Consider the following 24,356-nt stretch of genomic DNA (forward strand, 5'->3'; position numbering starts at 1 on the left):
CATGCAAAGTTCTCCAGATCCCTTCAGAAAGTGCTTTGGTAATATGTAAAAATGTATACACGCTTCTCTTAGACATAGTTCTATGAAAAATGACATACTCTGTAAAGAATACACACCCAAATCCCAAATCATGTTTCAAAATCAGCACTCTATTGCTAATGCTATCCATTAAAGTAAAACACAGCCAACATCGTGCCCATCAAATGTTTTGAATGACAACAAGCTCAACTCCCTCACAGCACAACGTATGACTGGTAAGAGAGGTTGTCTAAAACATTCAGTGGGCGCCAGGTTATTTTTGAAAATGTATAGTGAATACTATATTTATGCTGTTATTTAAGCAAAATTTGTGGGTTTTGTATGTACACTTAATAAATCATCCTAATAGATGTTATATGACTTATTTCTCACAGCATATTAAGCCATAATGCAGTTTATTTAATTTTGGCTTAAGTTACATGAATCCAGCCATTTTATTTATTTTAGTATGTTCTGCAAATCCAACCGTTTGTCATTTACCAAATCTCAATTAACTAAAAACCATGGTTTATGTCATCTTGTGACCTAATCTTACCAAAGTACTGTATAAACAAGTAGCAATTGTCTAGAAGCATTAAGTGGCAATCAGTAGTAAATCTGATCATTTTTTAAATTCAAGCACAACAGAATTGCATGGAATTACAACATAGACTCCTATTCCTTATTAAAATTATATCTCAAGTAGACACCCTAAAAATTTACACTCTTGCTCAGACAAATCAGTGCATATATTGATTTACCTCATTCTAGATAAATGTAATAAGCATTCAGCACATTATCTGATACTGTAATCCCATTTCTTTAACCATCTTTCCAAAAGGTTCATGGTGGTATACACTGAGAATGATATTCTGCTGGTGAATAATAAGAAAATATTTATCTATTGAAATAAATTGTGTAGGGTAGTTGCAACTGCTGAACATTTCAGAAAACAAAATCAGCTACTTTTGTTTAAAATGCTTATACTGTAACTTGCTTTTCAAGTACGTTTTTGTGCCATTTTTTCATCAAAATTATACTTTACAACGCTCCTCTCTTCCATTGGAAATGGAAATGAGTTTGAATCTTATTAGTTAAAGAAGGAACTTTAATGGGGTTTCATCAGCTCTTGAAGAAAAAGGATTTGCATGTTAATACACCATTCCAGTCTGACAGATTAAGTTGTCATACGCATATGTTAGGCAAGAACTTTTTTTTTAAACTAAGGCTACCTATAAAGCAATACTTGTCTGGTTTGCAATCAACAGCACTCCTTTTTTGATACTATGTCCACTAAACAATCTTTAAACCAACTTTATGTATTATAGAAAATATACAGCCCGTGCAAGGCATCATTAATGACTTGCCATTGAGCAGTTTCATATACAATTAAGTTAGTTATAATTTAAGGGTAAGAGATAAAGGTGAAATACTGTACCTACCAGCTTATTTCAGTAAATTGTGACTTTCCCACCATGGTTTCAAATGTATTGTATACAGGAATCATAGAGAGAGAGGCCCTTGAAAACAAGAGCTTTTTCAGTTTGCTAAGTCTGTAATCTAGAAAACTATCTTGATGGAATGGATGTTAATTTTCACCTGGATCACACAACACATATAATGCAATTGGTTTAATTGGTACGTTCTAGTATCCCAGCCACAAGAATTTTTAAATTACAGTACAGACATGGCCAATTGGTTTATTCAGCGAACTTCGATTAAGCAATGACTTAATGGAATGAATGTCTCTGATGAGTGTTTAAAATGGACTCTAGAACAGGGGTCCCCAACCCCCAATCCGTGGACCAGTACTGGGCCGCACAAAAAAGCAAAGCCCCATCCATGGAATGCAGGCAGCACAGAAAACCACACCCCTCCGGTCCACGGAAAAAACTCCATGTAACCAATGCCTGGTGCCGAAAGGGTTGGGGACCTCTGCTCTAGAACAGAATGGGACAACTTGGCACGACCAACTCACCGTGGGACAATTCTGAGGAACAATTCAAGTATTTACAATAATTTGAAAAATATTTTAATTGTTGCCATTTACATTTCATTTTGTCCCTTCTTTTGCATCCTTTCTTTAATGATTCTATTCCACTATTCCTTCAATGTTAGTGTAACTCTTGTCCTGTGGCGAGTTGTCCTGTGGCAAGTTGGCGGCACTGAGTTGTCCTAGACCCCCTCTGGAAAAGGCAAAAGGAATCACAGGGAAAATAAAAATATATCTATCATGTAAGTTGAATGTCATATAAAGGAGGCACCATTGTCACGGCAGATAGAAACTCAGAAGAATTAAGGACTGTGTTATGGGGGGGGGGGGAAAGGCAATCGGTATTTATTCAAATCCATAGAATTAAATGAAGAGAGTGGGCAGATAACTTGTTTTTTGTTTTTTCCCACTGAAATTCTTTTTTAAATGTTGTGTAGAATAATCCTGTATAAACTGAACAACGGCACAAGAATTTAAAGGAAATTATCTAAAAATTGGGTAGTGGGACCTTCTGTAATCTTTGAAGGAAGTGATCAACATTTTGCAATGTAGCAAAGGCAACAGAGTTCAGTTGACATTGGCCTTACAACACGCGCAACTTTAGAAAAAGCGGGTAAGAAATGAATCTCTCAATTTTGCACACCTTAATACGTAATGAGAAGCAAGCATGGTTTTAGATAACTCACTGGGCTTGTATCATAACACAAGGTAGCACAATATAGCCACACATAGTATGCTGGACAAGCACTTTATGTCAAGTATTGCATCTTCTGGCCCTTTGTTACATTATTAAGACACCACATGCAATACATAGCACTTAAATTAAAGGTTAAGTTACATGGCCAAGATAGGGGTGGCTCCTTCTAGGAAATTATCCATTGCCCTTTCCTAACCCACTCAAAGAGCTCCCCTATATCAAAGAGACTGGGGGTGGATGGGGGGTTGGAGAAGAACATTCAGAAATATCACTTTCCATCCTCTTCTACAGACATCTTTATAAATCAAGCCATTAACTGAGATCTAGGGGCTAAATAAACTCTGATGATGACCTCGCTGAAAGTTCTGTGTGAACTCACTTCAAGTTTCTGACAGAAAATAATCTGATACAACAGCAAGAGATGAAGATTAACTATCAACAATTCTTATATGAAATAGTAAATCTCAGAAGGAGCCTAAACAAAAATTTGCCTGTACAAGCAACTGTTCTATTTACATCATACCATGCAAAATGGAACAAAACATGTAACATCTATTTTTGTTTGTATATATAGGCTATGATCAAATGTTGGAGCAATTTTTTTCTTTAGAATAGCAGAGTCCACCTCATTACACCACATCACAATCTCCCAATGAAAATTTGAAAGTTGCCAAATAATATAAAGGAATACAATTTTAAAAATGCAAGCTCAAAGCATTAACCTCAATGAATCCAAGACACTTACCTATGCATGCTTTATATTATTTTAAGTGCCACTTTAAAAACATGTTTAGTTGGAAACAATGTGTGTTAATATCTGAACAAGGCTCATATAATTAATTAATTGCAGCATATAGCACACTGCAGGCCTATACATTTAAAATTTAACCTTAAGTTTATGAGCCAAAACTTAAATGGCTATTTACCAGTTGAATTCAAGGTTAAAAAACCAGTTTGATTTATTTACATTTTGCTTTCATTTAAGATGTTACGGTTACTTGAAACAGCCTAGATAAGTTCCTTCATCAAAACACAATAAAGTATCAGCAATGCTTTAGACTTTTTTTTGCAACTGTTTATGTTAACGTACCTAGATAAATGTACGTGAAAAGCATTGATGTATAAAAACATACAAAACAGCTACAACTTAATTCCATGCTTTTCTTGATCTGCTGTAAACCTACCATACTTTAGCACTGGAGAGAAATTATACTTGTTTCATGCTTGAAATTTCAGTCTAAGAGAATCAACATTAAATAAACACTGTTACATTTCTTTATAAAAGAATGTATTACAACATATATCTAGCAGTGTAAAAAGATATGCAAATCAGACAAATCCAGGTTGAATTGGGATAAATCAAAGGCCATTTCCATTACACAAGCAGTACAATTTTATTTTTCCCCATCAATTGCAGCAAAAAAATTGTTATAAACCAAATTAATAATCAAAGGAACTTAATTGTCAACAATTCTTCAAGAGTGATTATGTTCTAAGTTTCATCTGGAAGGGAGAGATGAAAAAATATACAGTGGGATAAAGTCTCTATGGCCAATTCAATGCCTCTCTAAAGCATTAAGGCTACTGAGGCACCTTATTGCAAGTTATGTATCATCTCCTCTTTGGCAATGAGGTGTGTAGTTTTGTTAACTAGAGCCATCAGGGAATTGAGCTTCTGAGACCAGTCATTGAGTAAGTTATTTGGGTCCTTGGGTCTCTGAAAGTTGATAATTCCCGCCATCCTATCAACTTTTGCAAAGATGGTCTTATTCACCACTAAGTTGGACAAAAATTCTTCAGATTCCTGTAAGGCAAATAAATGACACAGAATCAGGTAGTCAAACCAACAACTCATTTTGAATGAAATTTCATTGTTTCACAATAGTACATCAGAGTTATCCATACTCTGCAGAAATGAATGTATACACACACATACTTCCAATGAAATGTACTTAAGAAATATTTGTGTTTGGCTGGATTAGCTGATGTCATCACTTTAAAAACACAAAACCAAAAAACGTGGTTTGGCACTGAATTTTTTCCCCCCCAGTTTAGAGGTCCTCCAGCATTCCAGGTTCTACTCTTCCAGCACGCCAAAGATTTTTCCAGAATTTCCATAGGGGAAATCTTTTGGTGCGCTGGAGGAACAGGCATTACATTTGGTGAAAATGGTAGCGAATGCCATTGTTCTGGAAGGTTCAGAGGGCTGGTTTTCACTAATGTTTTCCACTATGGAAGGTGGTAACAATTGGCATTCGCTAAAATGCTACTGAATGCCAGTGTTCTGAAAGACTCAGGCTCCTCTCCAGCAGGGTAGTGATGATGGTGTTTACTAAAACATTAGCAAACACCAGTGTTTTCTGAAAGATTCGCTAGCCTTTTGGCCAGATTTGAGGCCTGTTCCTCTACACATGGGAGAATTTCCCCTCCCTGCATGGGGAGGTGAGGGGAAATCCCTCAGCATTGTGGGGGAACAGACCTCAAATCCTCAAGTCCCCTCTCCTCGCAACATTCCCTGCTGGCTTCCCCAATGACTTTCTGGGGAAACATGCAGAGATGATTTCAAATGCAATCACGACTAGGCATAAATGTCAACAGGTTGCCAAGCATTTGAAATGCAGTCATGTGACCAGTAGAGGCTGGCATGACATTTTATAAGCTAGAAAGCACCTGTTCTGAGGCTGTTGTGACTGTGAACCACCGTTAAAACAACCAGCCATAAGTAGAGGACTACCTGTATTCAACTACATTCAACCAATCTTTATATATAAATGAACTAATCAATATGTCAAAATAATCTTGCATGAGACAATACAAATCTGTAACTAAAGATAAGTATCTTCGTAGCAGAGTCCTGGTGATGCAGTAGTTAGAATGCAGTATTGCAGGCCGACTCTGCCCACTGCCAAGAATTCAATCCTTTTACTAAGTATGTCTCAGCAGACACCAGTCTTTATTTTAATTGACTATCAAAGAAATATGTTTGATTTATACAGAAAAAAATATTCAGATATTTTTCCTTTCACAATCTCAATGAGATTTACTGATTCTACTACTAAATTAAATGTTTATCATCATGGAAATTGGTTTCTAAAAGCTCCAAAAATACTGCACTTTTTTCAACAGTGTCATATATTTTCTCTCATGTGAAAGGCATAAGCAATCTTGAGCATCACTTACATCAACTGATAAATCCAAAAGTTGTGCCATTCTCTTCATAGTAATTCTGGTATAATATTTTGCCATTATTCTAATATTCTAAAGAAAAAAAATTAGAATAGATTTTTAGGTATTCGTTGAAATTAGGTATTAGTTAGGTATTAATTGAAATAATTTCCCAAAATATAAAAGGAAATCTTGTAATGGATTCAAGCATTTGCTTATGTTTCAAATACTTATTGAGAGTGAATTAAATAATTTATTCAGGAATAAATTAGGAAACATACAAGATATTCCTAGATACAACTCTAACGTACAGCAAACAAATTGCTGGAAGGAATTAGCAGTGAATTACATTTTAAAGACAACATTTTTTAAAAAAATCCCATTTATATCCCACCCTTCTCCGAAGACTCAGGGCGGCTTACAATCTAAGCACAAATCAATGTGCTTAGCAATAGCCTTCATTCTATGTATATGCCTGCTTATACATAGCGGCATTATTACAAAGTCAGCTTAATTGCCCCCAACAATCTGGGTCCTCATTTTACCTACCTCGGAAGGACGGAAGGCTGAGTCAACCTTGAGCCTGGTGGGATGAGAACCTGCACTAATTGCAGGCAGCTGGTGTTACTTAAGGAGGCATTAGCCCACTGCTCCACCAAGGCTCTCCTCTCCGTATCAAAGTTTATTTATATGGAACAGCACTGCTACACTATTCAATTTATATTCCTATATTTCAACTAGATACACAAATGCGTACCTGTCAAAAATAACTTCTCAAATAGAGTTTGGCAATAAGCACTACATCAGTCCCACTGCCAAAACAGTTTGAATAAAAAGGACGACTGCTATTAATGACAAAGGGCTAAAAAACAAAATTGACTTACATGTTCCACTACTCTATTTTTTAAATCTTTCCATCTTTTTTCACCTTCCTCTGTGTATGCAAACACATCTGTTGCAGGACTTTCGAGGGATCCTTCCCTCAATTCTTTCCCATAATCCTCCACAAGGGTAGTCCAGCGCATCAATTCCATAGTAGTAAACAGTTTTAAAAGATCTCTGTTCAAAAAAAGAGAGCCTTTGTAAATGGCTAAATCATCTTCACATCCATCAGAACAGTGCATTTTCTAAAAGAATTCTGCCAGTGGTACCAGTGCATTAATCTACCTTACTTGCTTTATTAGACAGGTGTAATTGTATTAATATGTTAGAAAATAAACTATTAATTCAAAAGAGTATACCAGCATTACTATACATATCAGTATACACATATTTACCAAAAAATATTTACTAATATGCATCAAGGATACTAATACAGTTTCAGCTTAACATATATATACAAACTTGGGAACAGAAATTGATATCTTACATGCACACCAACATCATAACTATTATTTTACATTCTATAAATGGGGTAGTTCAAATATGTTCACTATATATCTTACCATCTCCCTACCAACAACACAGCATTATGAATATATGACATTCTACAGGGCACATATTCTGCAAATTAACATTTGTGCTGATTTCATCCCAAAGGTATTCCTAAATAAAAAAAATAGAAACCACCTACTTATATTTGGGAATGTCTTCTAGTTTCTTATCACTGCTTATTCTATGCACCAAATCAGACTGTTCGTTATCATAAGGGGATAGGATGACATACAACACAACACTCTTCAGTGCCTGTTTCAGAGAAAGAGAAAGAAACCAATCTGCAGAGATGTAGTAATATATGAAAATAAACAATATTACAAGTACCACTTGGAACAAGCAGCTGATTTTTTTAAAAAAATATGTACCACTTTGTAATCAAACTTAACTCGGAATTACAAGTTTGGAGAGCTGAAAGGAACCAAACTCATCATCAATTTTAGATACAAAATAAGGAAATTCCTTGAAAACAATGTAAAGCTTTCTTATTAGGCTAGAATTCTTCATTTTAAAGTGGAATTAGTAGAATTTCCATCTATGTACCTGAAAGCATTTTCAAAATTTGTATGGAGTTTTCAATTCCTAAGATACCTTTGCTGGAAGGAATTAGCCGTGAATTACATTTTAAGGACAACATTTTTTTCCACATTCCCCTTTGTATCAAAGTTTGTTTATATGGAATATCACTACTACACAGAATAGGAGCTCTGGTTTCCTGCATCTTAAATAATTTACATGTATTTTTATCAGTAGCAAATTTCAGATAACATCACTTCACTTCAAATAACTTTTTCTTCTTGGGCCATTTCAGAATTTTCACGCATAACATTTTTAACTATTTGAACTGTTTGGCGCCAAAATCTGACTTCTTTCCTATCGGTATTTTACAATCACACATATACCTATGAACTTTTCATGCCCCCACATGCGTGAGAATCAAGTTTGGTTCAGATTCCTACTAGACTGACTATATGGCTGGAGCAAATGTTTACAAGGTGGAATGATAGATGAGCATCCATGGAAAATCCTGCACTTATGAAGGTCACTCTTCAAAGGTTCTGCCCAATTGTCATACGCAGAATGTGGAAAAATCTGCACGGTTTTAAGTTATTTAAGCATGGTCAGGTTGAATGACCTCTCTGCCCAGTGTTTCCTCTGTCAATGCAACAGCTGGGTCTCCAGTGTACCCATATATTTCAATTAAAAAGAGAGGGAGCCAAATGTTGCAAAACAAAGAACCAGCCTCCAACATTGCCTGCACGTCCAACAATGCTGATTCTTCATTCTCCCTGCAGTTTTTCAAACTTAGCTTGGAGAAAAACTGTTTAAGTAATATGTGACACAGCTTCAGACCCACATGAAAAATTACTCCTTTCTACTTCAAAAGCTTCAACTGAATTAAAGTAAATTTCAAGACATAAAGCAGCATTCCCCATTTGCAAAAAGTGCCAAATATTATCTAACTATGTTTGAAGGTATCTTCCATATGGGCTGATAAGATTTTATTCCATCAAATATAACTCTTAACTACATTTTATTTAATAAAAAAGAAAATAATGTTGAAGCTGTTCTAGAAACAACAAGAAAGGTACATGGAATATGAATCGCTTTTACCCCTAAAATGATTACCGTATATACTTGAGTATAAGCTGAATTTTTCAGCCCACTCTTTCCGCAGCGGAAAGAAGCAGGCAGGCAGGGCGCGGAGGTCCGGAGACCTGCCGACGTTTGGGGAGGTGCGCGCGCACCTCCCCAAACCTCCCCAAACTTCGGCAGGTCTCCGGACGGCGGCGGCTTGGGAGAGGTGCGCGCGATCCTGGAAGCACCGAAGCCTCGGCCGCGCGCAGGTCCTCGGTAAGCTCCGGGCGGTCACTTGCTTCGCGTCTCCTGAGGGAAGGGGGGGCGACTGGAGCGGGCGTGTTTCCTCGCCTGCTGGGCGCCGCGATTTGCCCGGGGAACGCGCGGGCCCCGAATGGCAGCGTGGAGCGAGGAAGCGGACAGCCAGGGCTTCCCCGAGAGCCGTGGCCACACAGGGTATTCCTGTGTATTCAGGCTTGCAAAATGGCGGATCGAGCCTCTGCTGGCGGCAGAGGCTTGCAGAGCGCGGATCCAGCCTCCGCCGGCGGCGGAGGCTTGCAGAACGGCGGATCGGCTTATACTCGAGTCAATAACTTTTTCCAGTTTTTGGGGGTGAAATTGGGGGTCTCGGCTTATACTCGAGTCGGCTTATACTCAAGTATATACGGTATATGAAAACGCTAGCATTTGACTTCCGCTGCCCTAAAAAAACTATATCTTCATTAAAGGCAGCATTTGCCTGTAGAGACATTAACAGCTTATAACCCATTTTTCTTTTGTTGTTTACCTGTTGCCATTTTTCACCTTCAGCCTGGATGCAGGGTGTGTCATAAATAGCTCTGTAGTGTTTACAAATGGAAAGATAAGAACCTTCATGCTGATCCAACTGAATCATTAAATTGTAGTATTTCAATTTTAGTTTCTGAAATGTCAAATAACTTTGGGTTAGGAGAGACACATTAAGCATACACATCTGTCACTTCCCCAGCAGTGTGAGAACTATTTAAGATGTGTGAATAACACCCCATAAACCAGCAAATCAAAAGTTTTCTACCACTAGACATACTTCGGTGTTTTCTTCCTGGAAAAATTTGGTGTTTATTTTTTTGCTTATAATTTGAGTCCGAATGTAGTCCTTTACAGCCAGACAGAGCCTCATCTGTTCCAAGATAAACTCTACACGTTCCTTCTTTTCCATCGATCCATAGGTCTCCACCTAAAGTTCAGAACATTAAAATATTACAGACTGTGACACGTGAAATTCTAAGAACTGCGCCCAAAGCTAACAAAAGCAGTAATTAATTTTTAACTTAAATAAAATTTTTCATTTGGTAGTCCCAAGTGTACAGCAAATCAAAACAGTTACAGTATGACAAGATTCAGTAGGCTCGTTTATTCAATTCCCAGTTGAATAAGCTTCATTTATTTTGAATTTTGGTCAAGCTGAAAGTAAAATTTAAGCTTTTTTGAAAATTGTATCAGGAAAATTTATTTTATTTATTTATTTTATTTTTATTCCATTTATATCCTGCCCTTCTCCAAAGACTCAGGGCGGCTTACAAGCTTAGCAGTAGCCTTCATTCTATGTATATGCCTGCTTATTAGGGCTTTCATACACACCCCAAGACGCATTATTACAAAGTCAGCTTAATTGCCCCCAACAATCTGGGTCCTCATTTTACCTACCTCGGAAGGATGGAAGGCTGAGTCAACCTTGAGCCTGGTGGGATGTGAACCTGCACTAATTGCAGGCAGTTGGTGTTACTTAAGGAGGCATTAGCCCACTGCTCCACCAAGGCTCAGTTATTTGCCCTGGCCATGCCCTCAAAAGTCTGTTCTTAAAGGCTGGGGGCAGGGGGAGAAAAAACTCCCATTGCAAAAGATGATGTGCACCGCACTAGATTTCAAACCCCACCTAATACACCTTAGAAAATATCTTCATTGTTTTCTTGGGGAATCTCCTACAAAGTTGGTTATCTTCAGGCTGGGAAAGGTAAGCTTTGCAACCCTTTGTGGGAAGTGAACAATATTGTGTAGGCAATGCATTTAACCACTCTATTAAAAAGGTGTCAAAAACACAAGAGATAAATACACCAAAACATCTGCACTATTTAATGTTCTTATATTGCTACTGGGTAATTGATCAAAACAGATTTTAAAAATTAAAAGGAGAAATGACAGTATTTGAAATACAGGCACTGATCCCAAGCTAAACTGTTCTTTTACATTACCTGAAGTTCCTGCAAAATTGAGGCTGCTTCTTTTACTTCACCATTTTGTTCTTTTATTTTTGCCAAAGTATTTGTCAGCCGAGCCCTCTCAATTTCAACGTATATCTAAAAATAGCAAGGCATTGAATTTTATGTAAAAATTAACCAGTGCACAAATCTAGTATTGTATATGTGGAAGAAGCCTTATTATTTTCACAAATGTAACATACATTTATCAATGTCATACTTAGAATCAATTATACAAAAAATCTTATGTTTATTCACATCTTGAAAATAGTTGATGTAAACTTTTTTCTCAGTTTTTAAGTTATCTAAATCAGGACTTTTCGATCTTTTCATAGACTGTACCACTTTTAGGACAATATTTGAGTACCACCAGTGCTTAACAAGGTGTCAAAAACTTGATGACTAAAAAAAGGGGGGGATTTTGGGTTTTATTGATTAGATTCATTTGTTGTTATAGAAATAGTTTATAATATTATAGAAAAGTAAAAAGTTGAGGTTCAATGTTAATGTTTAATCTACTGCAACAGAGGAACTCTGTTCTTTTTCTCTTCTCACCCTCACTTTTCCCCCCTTTTTCCTCACCACATTCCTACTATTTGCTTTTGTATTTTTGTATTTTATTCTATAATCTAATAAACTATTACAAACTGTAGAAAAAAGAAAAAAGTACCAGTTTTAATTTCTTTGGTGGCTGTTCCTTTGCTGAATCACTTTCCCTTTGCACTGACAAATGTATGATGAATTTATCCATGTTTATTAATATGCACCACTACCAGCTAGTTCATGGGTCTTCAAACCTGGCACTTTTAAGACTTATGGACTTCAACTCCCAGAATTCCCCAGCCATTATGGCTGGCTGAGGAATTCTGGGAGTTGAAGTCCACAGGACTTAAAGTTGGCTCTTCTGAGCTCTTCCACAGTGTAGTAAGAATACACCCCTCCCCAATCCCTTCCCTGTACCCTTGAAAGACATAGTAATCAAGTGCAAAGCAAGAAAATAAAGAAACACAAACTCCGTTTTTCTTTCTCTTTAAGCTGCCTCAGGCGAGTCACATGTCACAATGTTGCAACCAAGACTGAAAGGCTCTGGCAATTGCAAAAAGCTTTAGCTTTAAATTAAGCTAGTTTACCTTCAAAGAAAACTTTCTAAAAGCCACAGACTCAATTAAAGGGGGTAAAACTAATTACATTTGTTTAAAGGGATTAAACCTTTCCGGTTGTCCTTTTTCCCCTTCCCCCACCCAAACCACATTCTTTTATAGCCTCTCCTCTCTCCCCCCCCTTTTTTTTCTTCAGTTCACCTCCAGCTCTAAGTTGCTTCTTGAAGCGCCAATCGGCTGGAGCCCTACTGGATCCTGGGGCTTCTGCCAAGCCCAGACAGTCCTGCAGCTGTAGCTGCTTCTCCCTCAGGCTTGGCTCGCTTAGGCTCATTCCCTTCCTCTGCTACACTTGGCTAGCAATCATGTACCACCTGCCATGTGGCAAAGTACCACAAGTAGTATGTGTACCACTTGTTGAAAAGCCCTGATCTAACTCACCCTCAGGGTAAGTTGTTTTTCAGTTTCTATTGTGTAAGTATCACTGTATTCACTTATAATCTGTATTTTATAGCATCATATTAATATTTTATAATGCAATAAAAATACATTGGGGGAAAAATAAAATCCAAAGTAAAATAAAATAGAAATGCTTAATATGCTAAAGAGTTAATGTGTATTTATGTACTAATGAGTCACAAGGCCAAGTTATTATAAGGAATAGATGTTTCAGATATACCATGACTGAGGAGAGTTTGGAAGGTGTATAGTTTACCAAAGTATCCTGGAATTGTGATAGAGGAGAGAAGGCCAGAGCTCCTATCATATCTTTATTAGTATACAGATTCTGTGCTTATGCAAGGCAGGATACATACTCAACCATTAGCCAATAACAAATAACAAGCTTTATTTCTTATGTGTTACCAGTACATTTATAATTATAAATGTTGAAAAAAACAGGTTGGTGAAATATATAATGGTTAACATTGTTAAGACTGTATAAAACTATGCTGTTTATAAAGAATAAAGAAAAAATCATGAATAGAACTTAAGGGTTTTTTTCCAAATTGCTCAATATTCCCTTGCCTTGTTTCTTTGTAAAAAACCCTGACAGCCCCCAATTTAAATATTGACAAATAATATTGGCTAAGTATTCACTACTGGAGTATGAATTTATCTTTCTACTGTTTTATAATATTCATTTATTCTTTTTATATGCTGCCCATCTCACCATCAAAGGTGACTATTATTTTAGCTACTCCAGCTCAAAGTATGTAAACTCTTAATGTAATGATATGTTCCCGATTCAGTAACCAAGAAAAGCACTTGTGGTAAGCCATATTGACAAAAGTGTTAATTACAGTCGAGAATAAAAGCAATAGTAAGAGTATACTGATTCATTTAAAGTTATTTAATTGTTAGAACCAAGACAAGAACATACAAAGAAGTTATTTATACAATGGATCCAATCATACAGCATTTAAAATTTCACTTTAACTAGAGAAAACATAAGTATTAATGGAATTGCTGAAAAAATTCAAGGTACTGAAAGGAATGCAGATATAATTCAGAAGCCCCCTTTTTATTACCAAAATCAAATCATGATTTCTAATGAAGTTTTACTCAGCTTTCCTCTGCAATGAAAGCTTTACAAAATTTCCCCATAGGATCACCTAGCAGTGGTGTTCAAATTTTAACTTTTTTTTTCTACACCAAACTCTCTTGAGAATGATCAGGACAAGCCATTGCGAGTATGAAATGCTTTCTTATTCTACAACCCTATCATCTGCTGCTCCATTTATCATGTTTTTGGCATGATATATGGTAGAAATCCATATTTATGGACCAGCCTGAGGAGGCAGTAACTTGGAATACTGTAGAAATACAATAATTTAAAAGGATGAAGCAACTAACCAAATTAAAAAAAAAAACATATTGTGCGTATTTGTGAAACCGAGAAAAGGAAGGGTGCAACAGATCTTAATGAAGGTGTCCGACCTTGTGGAACTAATAGATATAGGCAGAGAAGTGAAGGAAGGTAGATATAATCCAGGGAATAAAACATTGTAAGAAGACACAAATACATTTTTACAGAGGTTACAGTAAAGTAAAAGAGCAAAAATAAGTGGTTACACTTTTGGGAGATCAGTAATTATTTAATAGTATCTGGCTTAAAACAAGTCATTTTTCAAATATATGGTTAGAACAGGGGTTCCCAAACAGGGGTGCTCACACCTCCTGGGGGTGGCAAGATGATATTCCAAGGGGTGCAAAAACTTGGGTTTTCAAAATTATAGTGTATATGCATAATTTGTTGCTGTTAGTTCAAACTTTTGTAGGGGGTGCAAGAATATATCAGAAGCGTTCTAGGGGTGTGGGATATAGAAAAGGCTAGAAACCACTGGGTTATAGCATGTCAATTTATGCTATAAGGAATGGAGCTAAAAAGACAGTGAAAGTAAACCAACTTTAAGAAGAAAAAGCAAGAGTCCTGCATGAAGAAGACAAAAGATTAGTACTGGTGTAGAAGCTGCTTGGAACAGGCTGAAAAGAATCGTTACAGAATGCTATGGAGGGGTGGGGAATCCTGGTAATTGGAATTATGCAAGAAAGTGCCTGATGGAATGAAAAAAAATTGTTGGATGAAAAGAAAAATGCAGGTAAAATGATTACTGCAAAATATAATGATACCATGCCGTGCCATGCCACCCATCTCATATTCATGACTCTGGAAGGCTTACAATTAAAACATAAACAGTACCCAAATTTTTTTAAAAGCTATAGGCAATACAAATGCTAAGAACAATTAAAAGCCACATAGTACAATCACAGGGAAAGCACAAGACCATGTCGATTTACTCTTGTAAAGTGTAAGCTGGTAATTCTATGTCATCTGCAGCTCTGATATCATCCCCTAAATCCCTTCATTTAGGTCATTAATAAAAGGCTAAACATCCCAGGGCCCAGGATAGTTCTGTTGTCTATTCCAGAGGTCCCCAACCTTTGGGGTACCAGGGATCAGTTCCATAGAGAAAGGTTTTCCCACAGACCGGAAGGTGCGTGGTTTTGTGTGCTACCTGCATCACGCAGATGGCGCTTTGCTTGTTTGTGCAAACCGACTGCTGGCATGCCGCGGCCCAGTACTGGTCCACAGACCAGGGGTTGGGGACCCATAGCCTATTCAATACTTTCCAAACTAATGTAGAGCCAATTATCAGTATTCTCTGAATGCTGAGAATCAATTACAAATCCATCTGTTACCTCACCTGTATTTTATATTTCTTTAATGAAGATATTATGTTTGTTGAATGCTTTGCTGAGGTCAAGACAAAGTGTCCCTTATGTACTAAGCTAGTAATACTGTCAAAAATAGACATCTGCCATTTGGGCTGTATATGTCAAAAGAAACATAAAAGTACACTGAATGAAAACAGAGTAAGTTTCTTAAGAACTTCAGGTGATAAAACAAGGACAGGGGCAAGAATGAATGGGTAAATGCATACATGCAGATTGAATACAATGTGAATGACCAGTAGAAAACAGATGGGCTTTTATATAGAAAGAATGAGGACTGAATCACAAGGCAAATAAAAGAATGAATGGATCAAGATTAATTGATTACATGCCATCAAGTTCTTGTCAATCTTAGTGACCCCATAGATTTTCTCCGTGATGACCTCTTCCTAACCTAGTTCTTTAGGTCTTTTAATGGTGCACTCATCACCACTATAACTGAGTCAACCCAACTTGCTGCTGGTCACCCTCCTATCCATCTGTCCCAGCCTTAGAGAGCTTCACACAACACATTTAATTTGAGCCTTATCATTTGTACCTCAAATGAGAATTCTGGGCAGATTTGTTCAATGGTTTGTTTTCTAGTTATCCACATTTTTCTCATGAGTCTTCAACATCAAAGTTTAAAAGCATCAATGCTTCTTTCTATCTTACTTCTTCCAAGTCCTTCCATAGAGCGTTACAGGTAATATTATGCTTTGTATGATTCTGATCTTTGTAGGTACGGACACATCTCGGCATTTGAATCTCTTTCCCAAGGCATTCAAGGCTGTTCCTTCACATCTTTCACATACATTCACAAGATGTATTTCTTGACTTCTTGGAGCTGTCCATTTCTATGCTGTTTTATACCCTCCATTAGCTAATTTTAAAGTTGGAATTTATCAAATTGTTTCATGATAACTACATTTAGTTTGCAAGGTACAAAAAAAACCCAACCACCCAAGTGTTGCATAAGTATGATGAAGAAATTTAAAAAGCCAGAGATTGTGAAAAACAAAATATCTTACCTTTCCTTCCGTCACTGTACGTAATGTGTCAATCAACTGCAATTTGGTTGGCAAATCTGTGATCTCTTCAACATATGTACAGCACTGCTGGACCATTTTAGCAACTGCCTAGCATAAATAATGAAAAAGATCACACTTATTGAATGTAAACTTGCATGGGTAGCATTGGTGTTCGTTTCAGTAATATTGCCTGTTACGCAATTTTATTTCAAAATAGCCAAGGAAACTGAAAATGTTTGCAATGCAAGGAAGAGACATGACAAAACAAATAGGAAGTTATGATTGTTTGCATTCATTTTCAAATATACACCACATGGAGCAAAAAAAAAACAAAACCTTCCTACAAGAGGATATAGTTATTTTTGTCTAATATTTCCTACTTTTTAGTAAGGTAAAGCTGCTAAAAGAAGAAACTTCTCCAGTACTACGTGGAAAAGAACAAGTCATTTCACTACTTTAGAATTTCAAAAGTTACTTATCGTGACTTCTACCACTTAAAATTAAAACACTAAATTTTTCTTTGCATTATACATTAGCATTGTGTACAACTTTACTAAAAAACAAAAACAGTGCAATTTAGTTTTGCCTGAGACTTTGAACTGCTATTTGTATATCTTGCACTGTTTGCTTCATATGCATGTTTTGGGTGGGGGTTTTTTTTTTTAAGCAATCAGGCAATAGTTGAAAGGGAGCAAAACAACTTTAAACAACATAAATAAACTACCAGTAAGTCTCCCAACCGGACAGCCTGTCAATTTTGTTGAGTATCACATTTCAGTCAAAGCAAAGTTACCACTCATTGTCACAATCACAGTAAATCCAACTACAAAACACAGCCTTGGATACAAATCTAGACCATTCAAATTATTTATAATTAACATTAAAACTTTACTACGTGCTTTAAAATTATCCGCTGACAAATCAAAATTACCTGGAAACTTAGAAAATTAGCTAGCAATTTAATTTAGCTATCTCTTAATAATGATTGCCTCTGTCTCTCAACCCAGCCTACTTCACAAGAATGAGAGAAATTTAGTTGGGATGCTACACACAGAACACTTACGTCACTATGCGTAAACTGCAACAGATAGGAAGTGAAAAGTCGACTTTACACCAAATCTAATGTTTAAGTGAAACCTACTATTAGGTTTAAACAATAAAAGCTAATCTATACAAGATGGTAAAAAATCATTAGGATTTAATCCCTTACAGAAATCTTAAAATAACAGGAACAAATAATTTTAAACTGCAAGGAAATCATCTTCAAAATACACACCCTTTTCATTTGACCTGATATGTACAAATGATTTCATGCATGAAATTCTCTTTTACAAGTATGAAATCTTGATCTGTCTACTTACAACATATACCAATAGTTGCCAAGCTGTAGTGTAGGAGATTACATCAAAGGAATACAGGTAGTCCTCAACTTATACCCACAATTGAAACTGGATTTCCAGTCATAAGTCGTTACAGTCAAAAGTCAATGGCACCCATATGACCAAACCCAATTGCACAGCATTTTTGTGGTCGTTAAGCAAATCACTTCTGTCATTAAGCAAACATCACAGTCATAAATAAGAACTCATTCTTCTGGATGAGCATTTTTTCGAGAAACCAGCAAAAAAACATCACAAATTGTAATCATGTGACTTTGGGATGCTCCAACCAATTATACAGATTACCAAGCATCCTAAATGTGGTCATATAATTGGGGGCAGGAGGAACAGATGGACATCATCTTACAACAAGAATAGAAAAGCAGGAGAAACCCTTTTAAACTTCCCCCTTTTCCCTCAGTAAACTCACCTGTTTTAACTGACTCCTCCTTTTCGAAAGAAGGAAGATGTTTTCATTAAGAGCATTCCAGTCTTTAGCATCATAACACATTTTTACTACAGCAACCAAGATGCGAGATGTGGAAACCATATCAGAAGCCTTAAAAAAGCATGGGAGATAAAATATCATTTTTAGTGTAAAATATTTCCAAGAGTTCCTTAATTTTTTGTAAAAAACTTAACTATTTATGAAAATAAACATATTTCTGATTGCAAGATCAAGTATACAGGAGGAAAAGTAACTCAGAATTCACAAATGATCAATTCATTATTCCAGTACTCATATTGCTATTTTTCCACACCTTATTCTTGTTCATAAATGGAGATTTTACTTTATAAGAAAGTTTACTATTATTTAAGCATTAACTCTCATAGTCGTAAACTAATTCTCTTTCACTGTTTTCTACAATCATAATAATTAAAATCATTGAGAATCTCATTGTCTGTAAGAACATATAAAAAGCTGGGGGGGAAAGACATCAATTACTATTTTGATATCTGTAGGTCACACACAATTTATGAGGAAAAAATGACTAATTTTAAAAATTGAAGAAATGATTAGTTCATTTTAAAAATGCTTACAGTTCGAGTCTGTTTTTCCAATGACAGCAATGTTTCAATTGCTTCCTGAAGCCTTCCATCCTAAAACAGAAATAGGGTGCTTAAAACCAAATGAAAAAAGTAAAGTACTTCTAAATTAACTGAATTGCCATGTTATATATCAGTAAATACAACATATAACAAATCTGGATGAAAACATGTCATTTACTTAATCAAATTTAAGTACCACCCATCTCAATGTCAGAGTAAGTCAGGAGTAATTATAAACTAGGAAACTATGGCTTGGTTCAAAGTAGCCACAGTTTGAAAGCCAAAATATATCTTTGTTTGTTTATGGGAATTCAGCAAGACTGCTTTGTAAACCAATCACATAATCTAGCCAGTCCAACACTTGCACAAGTTGAGTTAAGCGCATGCGCTAGCCAGCTGCTCATGCGGCCCAGTTCCAAACAGACCATGGCCTGGTTATGGACTGCAACCTGAGAGTTGGAGACCCCTGAAATAAGCTACCTACTATTAGCAAGAAAATATATAGCCATTTTAAAAAGTGAGGGTCAAACTGTACTTTTCAGTTTCCTGAATTAAGAATCCATTTCCTTAATTTTATACTCAATTTTAAAGGAACAGGATGCTATTAAAGCTGTCTTCAGAAATTATTTTTCTAATGTTTTACAAGATCAAATCTATAAGGTATTCAATCAGATGCTAAGAGGGAAATTATAGCATGCACCTCATTTTGCCAAATGCAACTTGCTTCCTCTCAAGTAAATGGCAAACGTATTTTTGTTCTGCCAAACATAATAATTTACATTAGCTATTCTCTTCCAATTAAATTATATTGAGCGCCTGTTACTCATCCCAGCTTCTGCCAACCTAGCAGTTTGAAAGCACGTAAAAATGCAAGTAGAAAAATAGGGACCACTACGGTGGGAAGGTAACAGCATTCCTTGCGCCTTTGGCGTCTAGTCATGCCGGCCACATGACCACGGAGACATCCTCGGACAAGCGCTGGCTCTTCGGCTTTGAAACGGAGATGAGCACCGGCCCCTAGAGTCGGAAACGGGGTAACCTTTACCTTTTTATGTGTATTTTATTGCCAAAGTGTACTGCCCTGAAAAATTCCTTTTGTATTGCAAAAAAACAAGCTGGGGAAAATATTTACGCAAAGAAACAAATTAAAAAATGTGTTACATCAAGCCCTTCATGACAGTGGAATTAAAACTTGGTTCCAAAAGACAGAACTGTTAAAGGCCAACACTCCCAATATGTAACTGAACATTTCAGAGTGTAAGTTCATGCGCTGCAGTTTTTTTAAAAAAATCAGGAGAGGCAGGAGATCTTCCTCCAATAATTTAATCATACCAAAAATATGGAGTCAGTTGATTAATAAATTGGGCAGCTACAGAAATTGAAGGAAGGGAGGGAGGGAGGGAAAGAACTTTTATGTTTAAGAAATGGACAAAAGAGAAAACTTATGATAGGTCTTCAAATCTCTCCACTGACAGAGGCAGCACCTGAAGTTCCAACTATGTGCAGTAACTTCTTTAACCAGATAATTTTTACTTTTTTTTCCACAGCCAAAAGGGAGGTGAAGGCCCAGGCAGTGCCCACTGTGAATACTTTGCTTTTGCCTGCATTTCTTTTAATATTCTAAGGCAGGGGTCGGCAACCTAAAAAAGAAAAAGAGCCACTGGGAACCGGTTCCATCACAAATTAAAAAAAGAGGGAGCCACGTGCGTGTGTCCATGCACGCGCATGCGCAAAAAGGTTTTTTGCGCATGCGCGGACGCACACAGCTGCCATTTTTTTAAAAATGAGATGGAACCGGTTCCCGGTTGCCCGATGGCGACGGCCCGTCTGCAAAGCTGCCGCTTTCGGCAGCTTTGCAGACGGGCCGTGGCAGCTTCCTCAAAGAGCGGCGCCCCTGCCCATTCCGAGGTGCGCGCGCACCTCTCCGAACGACCGGAGGTGCGCGCGCACCTCCCCAAACCTTTGGGGAGGTGCGCGCGTACCTCCGTGCGAAGGGGCAGCGGCGCCGCTCTTTCAGGAAGCTGCCTAAGCGCTTTCGGCAGCTTCACAGACGGGCCGCGGCAGCTTCCTCAAAGAGCGGCACCGCTGCCCATTCGCGCGGAGGTACGCGCGCACCTCTCCAAAGGTTTGGGGAGGTGCGCGCGCACCTCCGCCCATTCGGGGAGGTGCGCGTGCACCTCTCCAAACGGGCGGTGCCACTCTCCATTTGGAGAGGTGCGCGCGCACCACTGCCCGTTGGAAGAGGTGCGCGCGCACCGGGCGGCTGGGAGCCGCAAGAGACGGCTCAAAGAGCCGCATGCGGCTCCGGAGCCGCAGGTTGGCGACCTGTGTTCTAAGGGATATTAATGAACCTTTTCTTGCACAAAGCTCTGTTCAATCTTTTAGCTTGTATTTAACATTGCACATTTTTCCATGTACAATTTAATCCTGGTTTACTCCAATATAAAGCAGGTGACTGCACTTAGTCAACCTTGGTTAGTATTCAAATAAATGACCACCAGAAAATTTCAGAAATAGAATATTTTAAAGAAAAAACTGGACAAAGTCTAACTATTTATGTATTGTTGCCAATAAACCAATATGGATGCATTCTTGAAATCATCAGAAATTAAGATGTAGTAGGGAGACTTTACCATTTAATCTAAATGCATGCAGTATGCTTAACCATAAGTGAATCACAACACTGAGTTAGTCCAACAAACTAAATTAAAATCCGGTTTGATACTGGGGTTCAGCAAGTCACGTGTACATAGCCTTAACAGGACAACATGTAATCCATATAGCAGAGAGCAACAGTTCTTCACCATCATCACTTGGTCCGGATAGTGATGGGCAGCTTTGTATTATTTTCTAAATACAAGATAATTAGCAACCTGGATAGATTTCCTTTCTCCATGGACTTACATTTTTAATGTTATTACTTCTCTAGGAAGTAAACCTAGCTTAGCACCATGAGAACCCAATTCTAAAAACAACGTGAAAAATGTTATACTTAAGCATCCATTTCCCCCTTTTTTGTGAAAGCGCATTAATAACAAACAGCAAACGAAAGCAATGCCATGTTGCACAAGAAACAAATAAAACAGAACAATTCGTAGGATACCCCAGATATACAGTATATGATACCCATGCAAATCTTTTGATATTACTTCGCCATATAATAATTGTTCTTGTAACTTGGACAAGAGTTAAAAGGTAGCTGAAGGGTTTCTCTGTGAGAGACACGGGGCGGTTTCTAAGTAAGATAAAACAAATAAAACTTAAAAGTCACGAAGCAGCAGCGACCCCGATTTATCAGCGAGACAGACAGACACCCGCCTAATTTAAGCTCCCGTTAAAGGTCGGAAATTTTCAAGCTTACTTCTTGCCATCACTAGCCTCAAAAGCAGGGGTCTTCAAACTTGGCCCTTTTATGACTTGTGGACTTCAACTCCCAGAATTCCTCAGCCAGGCACGCTGGCTGAGGAATTCTGGGAGTTGAAGTCCACAGGTCATAAGAGGGCCAAGTTTGAAGACCCCTGCTGAAAAGAAACATTAACTGCCTCTTTCTTCCCATGCAAGCAGACGCTTACTTACCTCTGGGGAAAAAGCCGCCAGAACGTTACAATCAAGAAAAGGTCTAATTTAATTAATTAGATTTAATTCCGGAGGCTTCGTTCCTCCGAAAAGCAGTGGGGGGGGGGAGAGGGAAAGAAGGGGGGGGAGTTTCGTCCCGGTTTCTACCACTCCTGAACGATAGAAATACGGAGCGACACGCGCTTTGCCTCTCACACGCACAAGTGACACTTCTGGGGCGGAAGAGAGCAACGTCTCGCCCCGTTTCTCCCCATCCCAGCCGCCCGAGGAGCGGAGCCATGCAGTCTGCGGTTATCTCCGTCGCCTTCTCCCGCCGGGCAATGGGGTTTCCCGAGCCGAGAGGGTCCCTTCCGCTCTTCTTCCCACCTGCCCTGCCCAGATTTCCCCGGCCCGGGTCAGTCTGGAGAGGCGATCCTCCCGATTCCCCGCGAGTCGCTCCCAGCTAAAAGGGCCCGATGCGGCCTAAGTCGGGCCGCGCCATGACTCAGCCCTCGGCGGGGCCTTCGCTCGCTTACCCGGGCTATTTGCTCGCACTCGGGCAAGCGCTGGTCCACCGTGGCACTGTAATCCACTTCCATTTTCACGATGCGGCCATCGGCCCGCTCCGCGTCCCCGTCCGCCATGGCCGGTCTCGTCCAGCCCGGAATGGCTCGCAGGCTTCTCAAGCAAACACTCAAGTCACGCACTGACTCACCGGAACCGGAAGCCCCTGGCTAAGCATCGCAAGAGGCATCCGCGAGGACAGCCTTGCTCCCGAGGACCCCTGGCGTCTCACGCCCGGCGAACAGGCATTGCCTTAGTCACCTCGGAGGAGCGCTTTAAACCGCAGCCGCCCTTCAGCCGCGTCGGGGCGGGTGGAGACGCCTTTGCGTCTCTATTTCTGCCATCTGGTGGGCGTCCCGAATTTTGCAGCCCAGATCTTGGAAGCTCCGTGTTATATCCTCGGGTTAATCCTCCAGGAAGAGACGGGAAGCGAGGAGAGTTGTCGAGGGATCCGCCAATTAGAGGAGAATAGATGTAGCTCTGGGCTGAACGTGGTGCTCTCTGAGCTTGGTTGTTTTCTTGCAGACATCTCGTTACTAAACTAGATAATATTTATTTATTTATTTATTTATTTATTTATTTATTTATTTAAATTCCATTTATATCCCGCCCTTCTCCGAAGACTCAGGGCGGCTTTACAAACTTAGCAGTAGCCTTCATTCTATGTATATGCCTGCTTATTAGGGCTTTCACACACACACACACACCAAGCAGCATTATTACAAAGTCAGCTTAATTGCCCCCAACAATCTGGGTCCTCGTTTTACCTACCTCGGAAGGATGGAAGGCTGAGTCAACCTTCATCATCATCAGTGCTAAGAAGAAGTGGGGTTTGTACTCCTCGCCCTTGGCAACTTTAAGACTTGTGGACTTCAACTCCCAGAATTCCTCAATTCTGAGAGTTGAAATCCACAAGTCTTAAACTTGCCAAGGTTGGAGACCCCTGATCTAGTGGTTGGCCCAGTCAGAGTTGTGGGAATGGTCTTGGTGCTTTGGTTCCATGGTTGTTGTTGTTTTGGCTGAATTAGTAGTTTCTTGATTGGGCTGTTGCTTTCTGATGCTGTGAGCTAGTTGGGTAAGGAAACATCTGCAAGAAAACAAAACAAGCTTAGGGAGCACCATGGACCTCAAAGAACGGAGTGCGCAAAATGGGAAGTTGTAGACCTACATTCCCCAGTTTGGTGCCCTGCAGATGTATATGACAACAGTTTTCAAAACTCCGTTTCAGGAGACTCAGTGTGACACAGCTGAAATATACCAGGTGGAGGAAAGCTACTTAACGATTGCTCGCCTCCAGTAGCCAGGAAGGAGATGGGAAGGAAAAGCCAGGTTGGAGAGAAGCTCC

General features: G+C 38.6%; 1 protein-coding gene across 1 annotated transcript; it reads right to left on the reverse strand.

The window, feature by feature from the left end:
• Positions 1 to 3,969: 3,969 nt before the first annotated feature.
• On the reverse strand, positions 3,970 to 23,174 carry PSMD12 (proteasome 26S subunit, non-ATPase 12). Its single transcript, XM_083355456.1, has 11 exons — positions 22,984 to 23,174; positions 18,884 to 18,943; positions 18,273 to 18,401; positions 16,464 to 16,571; positions 11,117 to 11,221; positions 9,952 to 10,101; positions 9,673 to 9,807; positions 7,447 to 7,559; positions 6,758 to 6,932; positions 5,889 to 5,966; positions 3,970 to 4,512 (listed from the first exon to the last, which is right to left on the reverse strand). Exons 1-11 carry the CDS (start codon positions 23,089 to 23,091, stop codon positions 4,303 to 4,305), a joined length of 1,371 nt encoding a protein of 456 aa, XP_083211582.1. The 5' UTR covers positions 23,092 to 23,174; the 3' UTR covers positions 3,970 to 4,302.
• Between the last annotated feature and the right edge of the window lie 1,182 nt (positions 23,175 to 24,356).

Source organism: Vipera ursinii (genome assembly GCF_947247035.1).
Source record: "Vipera ursinii genome assembly, chromosome: 2".
Lineage (NCBI taxonomy): Eukaryota > Metazoa > Chordata > Lepidosauria > Squamata > Viperidae > Vipera > Vipera ursinii.

Excerpts from the sequence above, each read along its gene's own strand:
- PSMD12 (XM_083355456.1), bottom strand. The coding sequence starts at position 23,091 with ATGGCGGACGGGGACGCGGAGCGGGCCGATGGCCGCATCGTGAAAATG. Across the intron at positions 9,808-9,951 it reads TCCAGGAAGAAAACACCGAA|AAACTAAAATTGAAATACTA; the intron begins GTATGTCTAGTG and ends TTGACATTTCAG. Across the intron at positions 5,967-6,757 it reads AAAATAGAGTAGTGGAACAT|AATATTAGAATAATGGCAAA; the intron begins GTAAGTCAATTT and ends TTTTTTCTTTAG.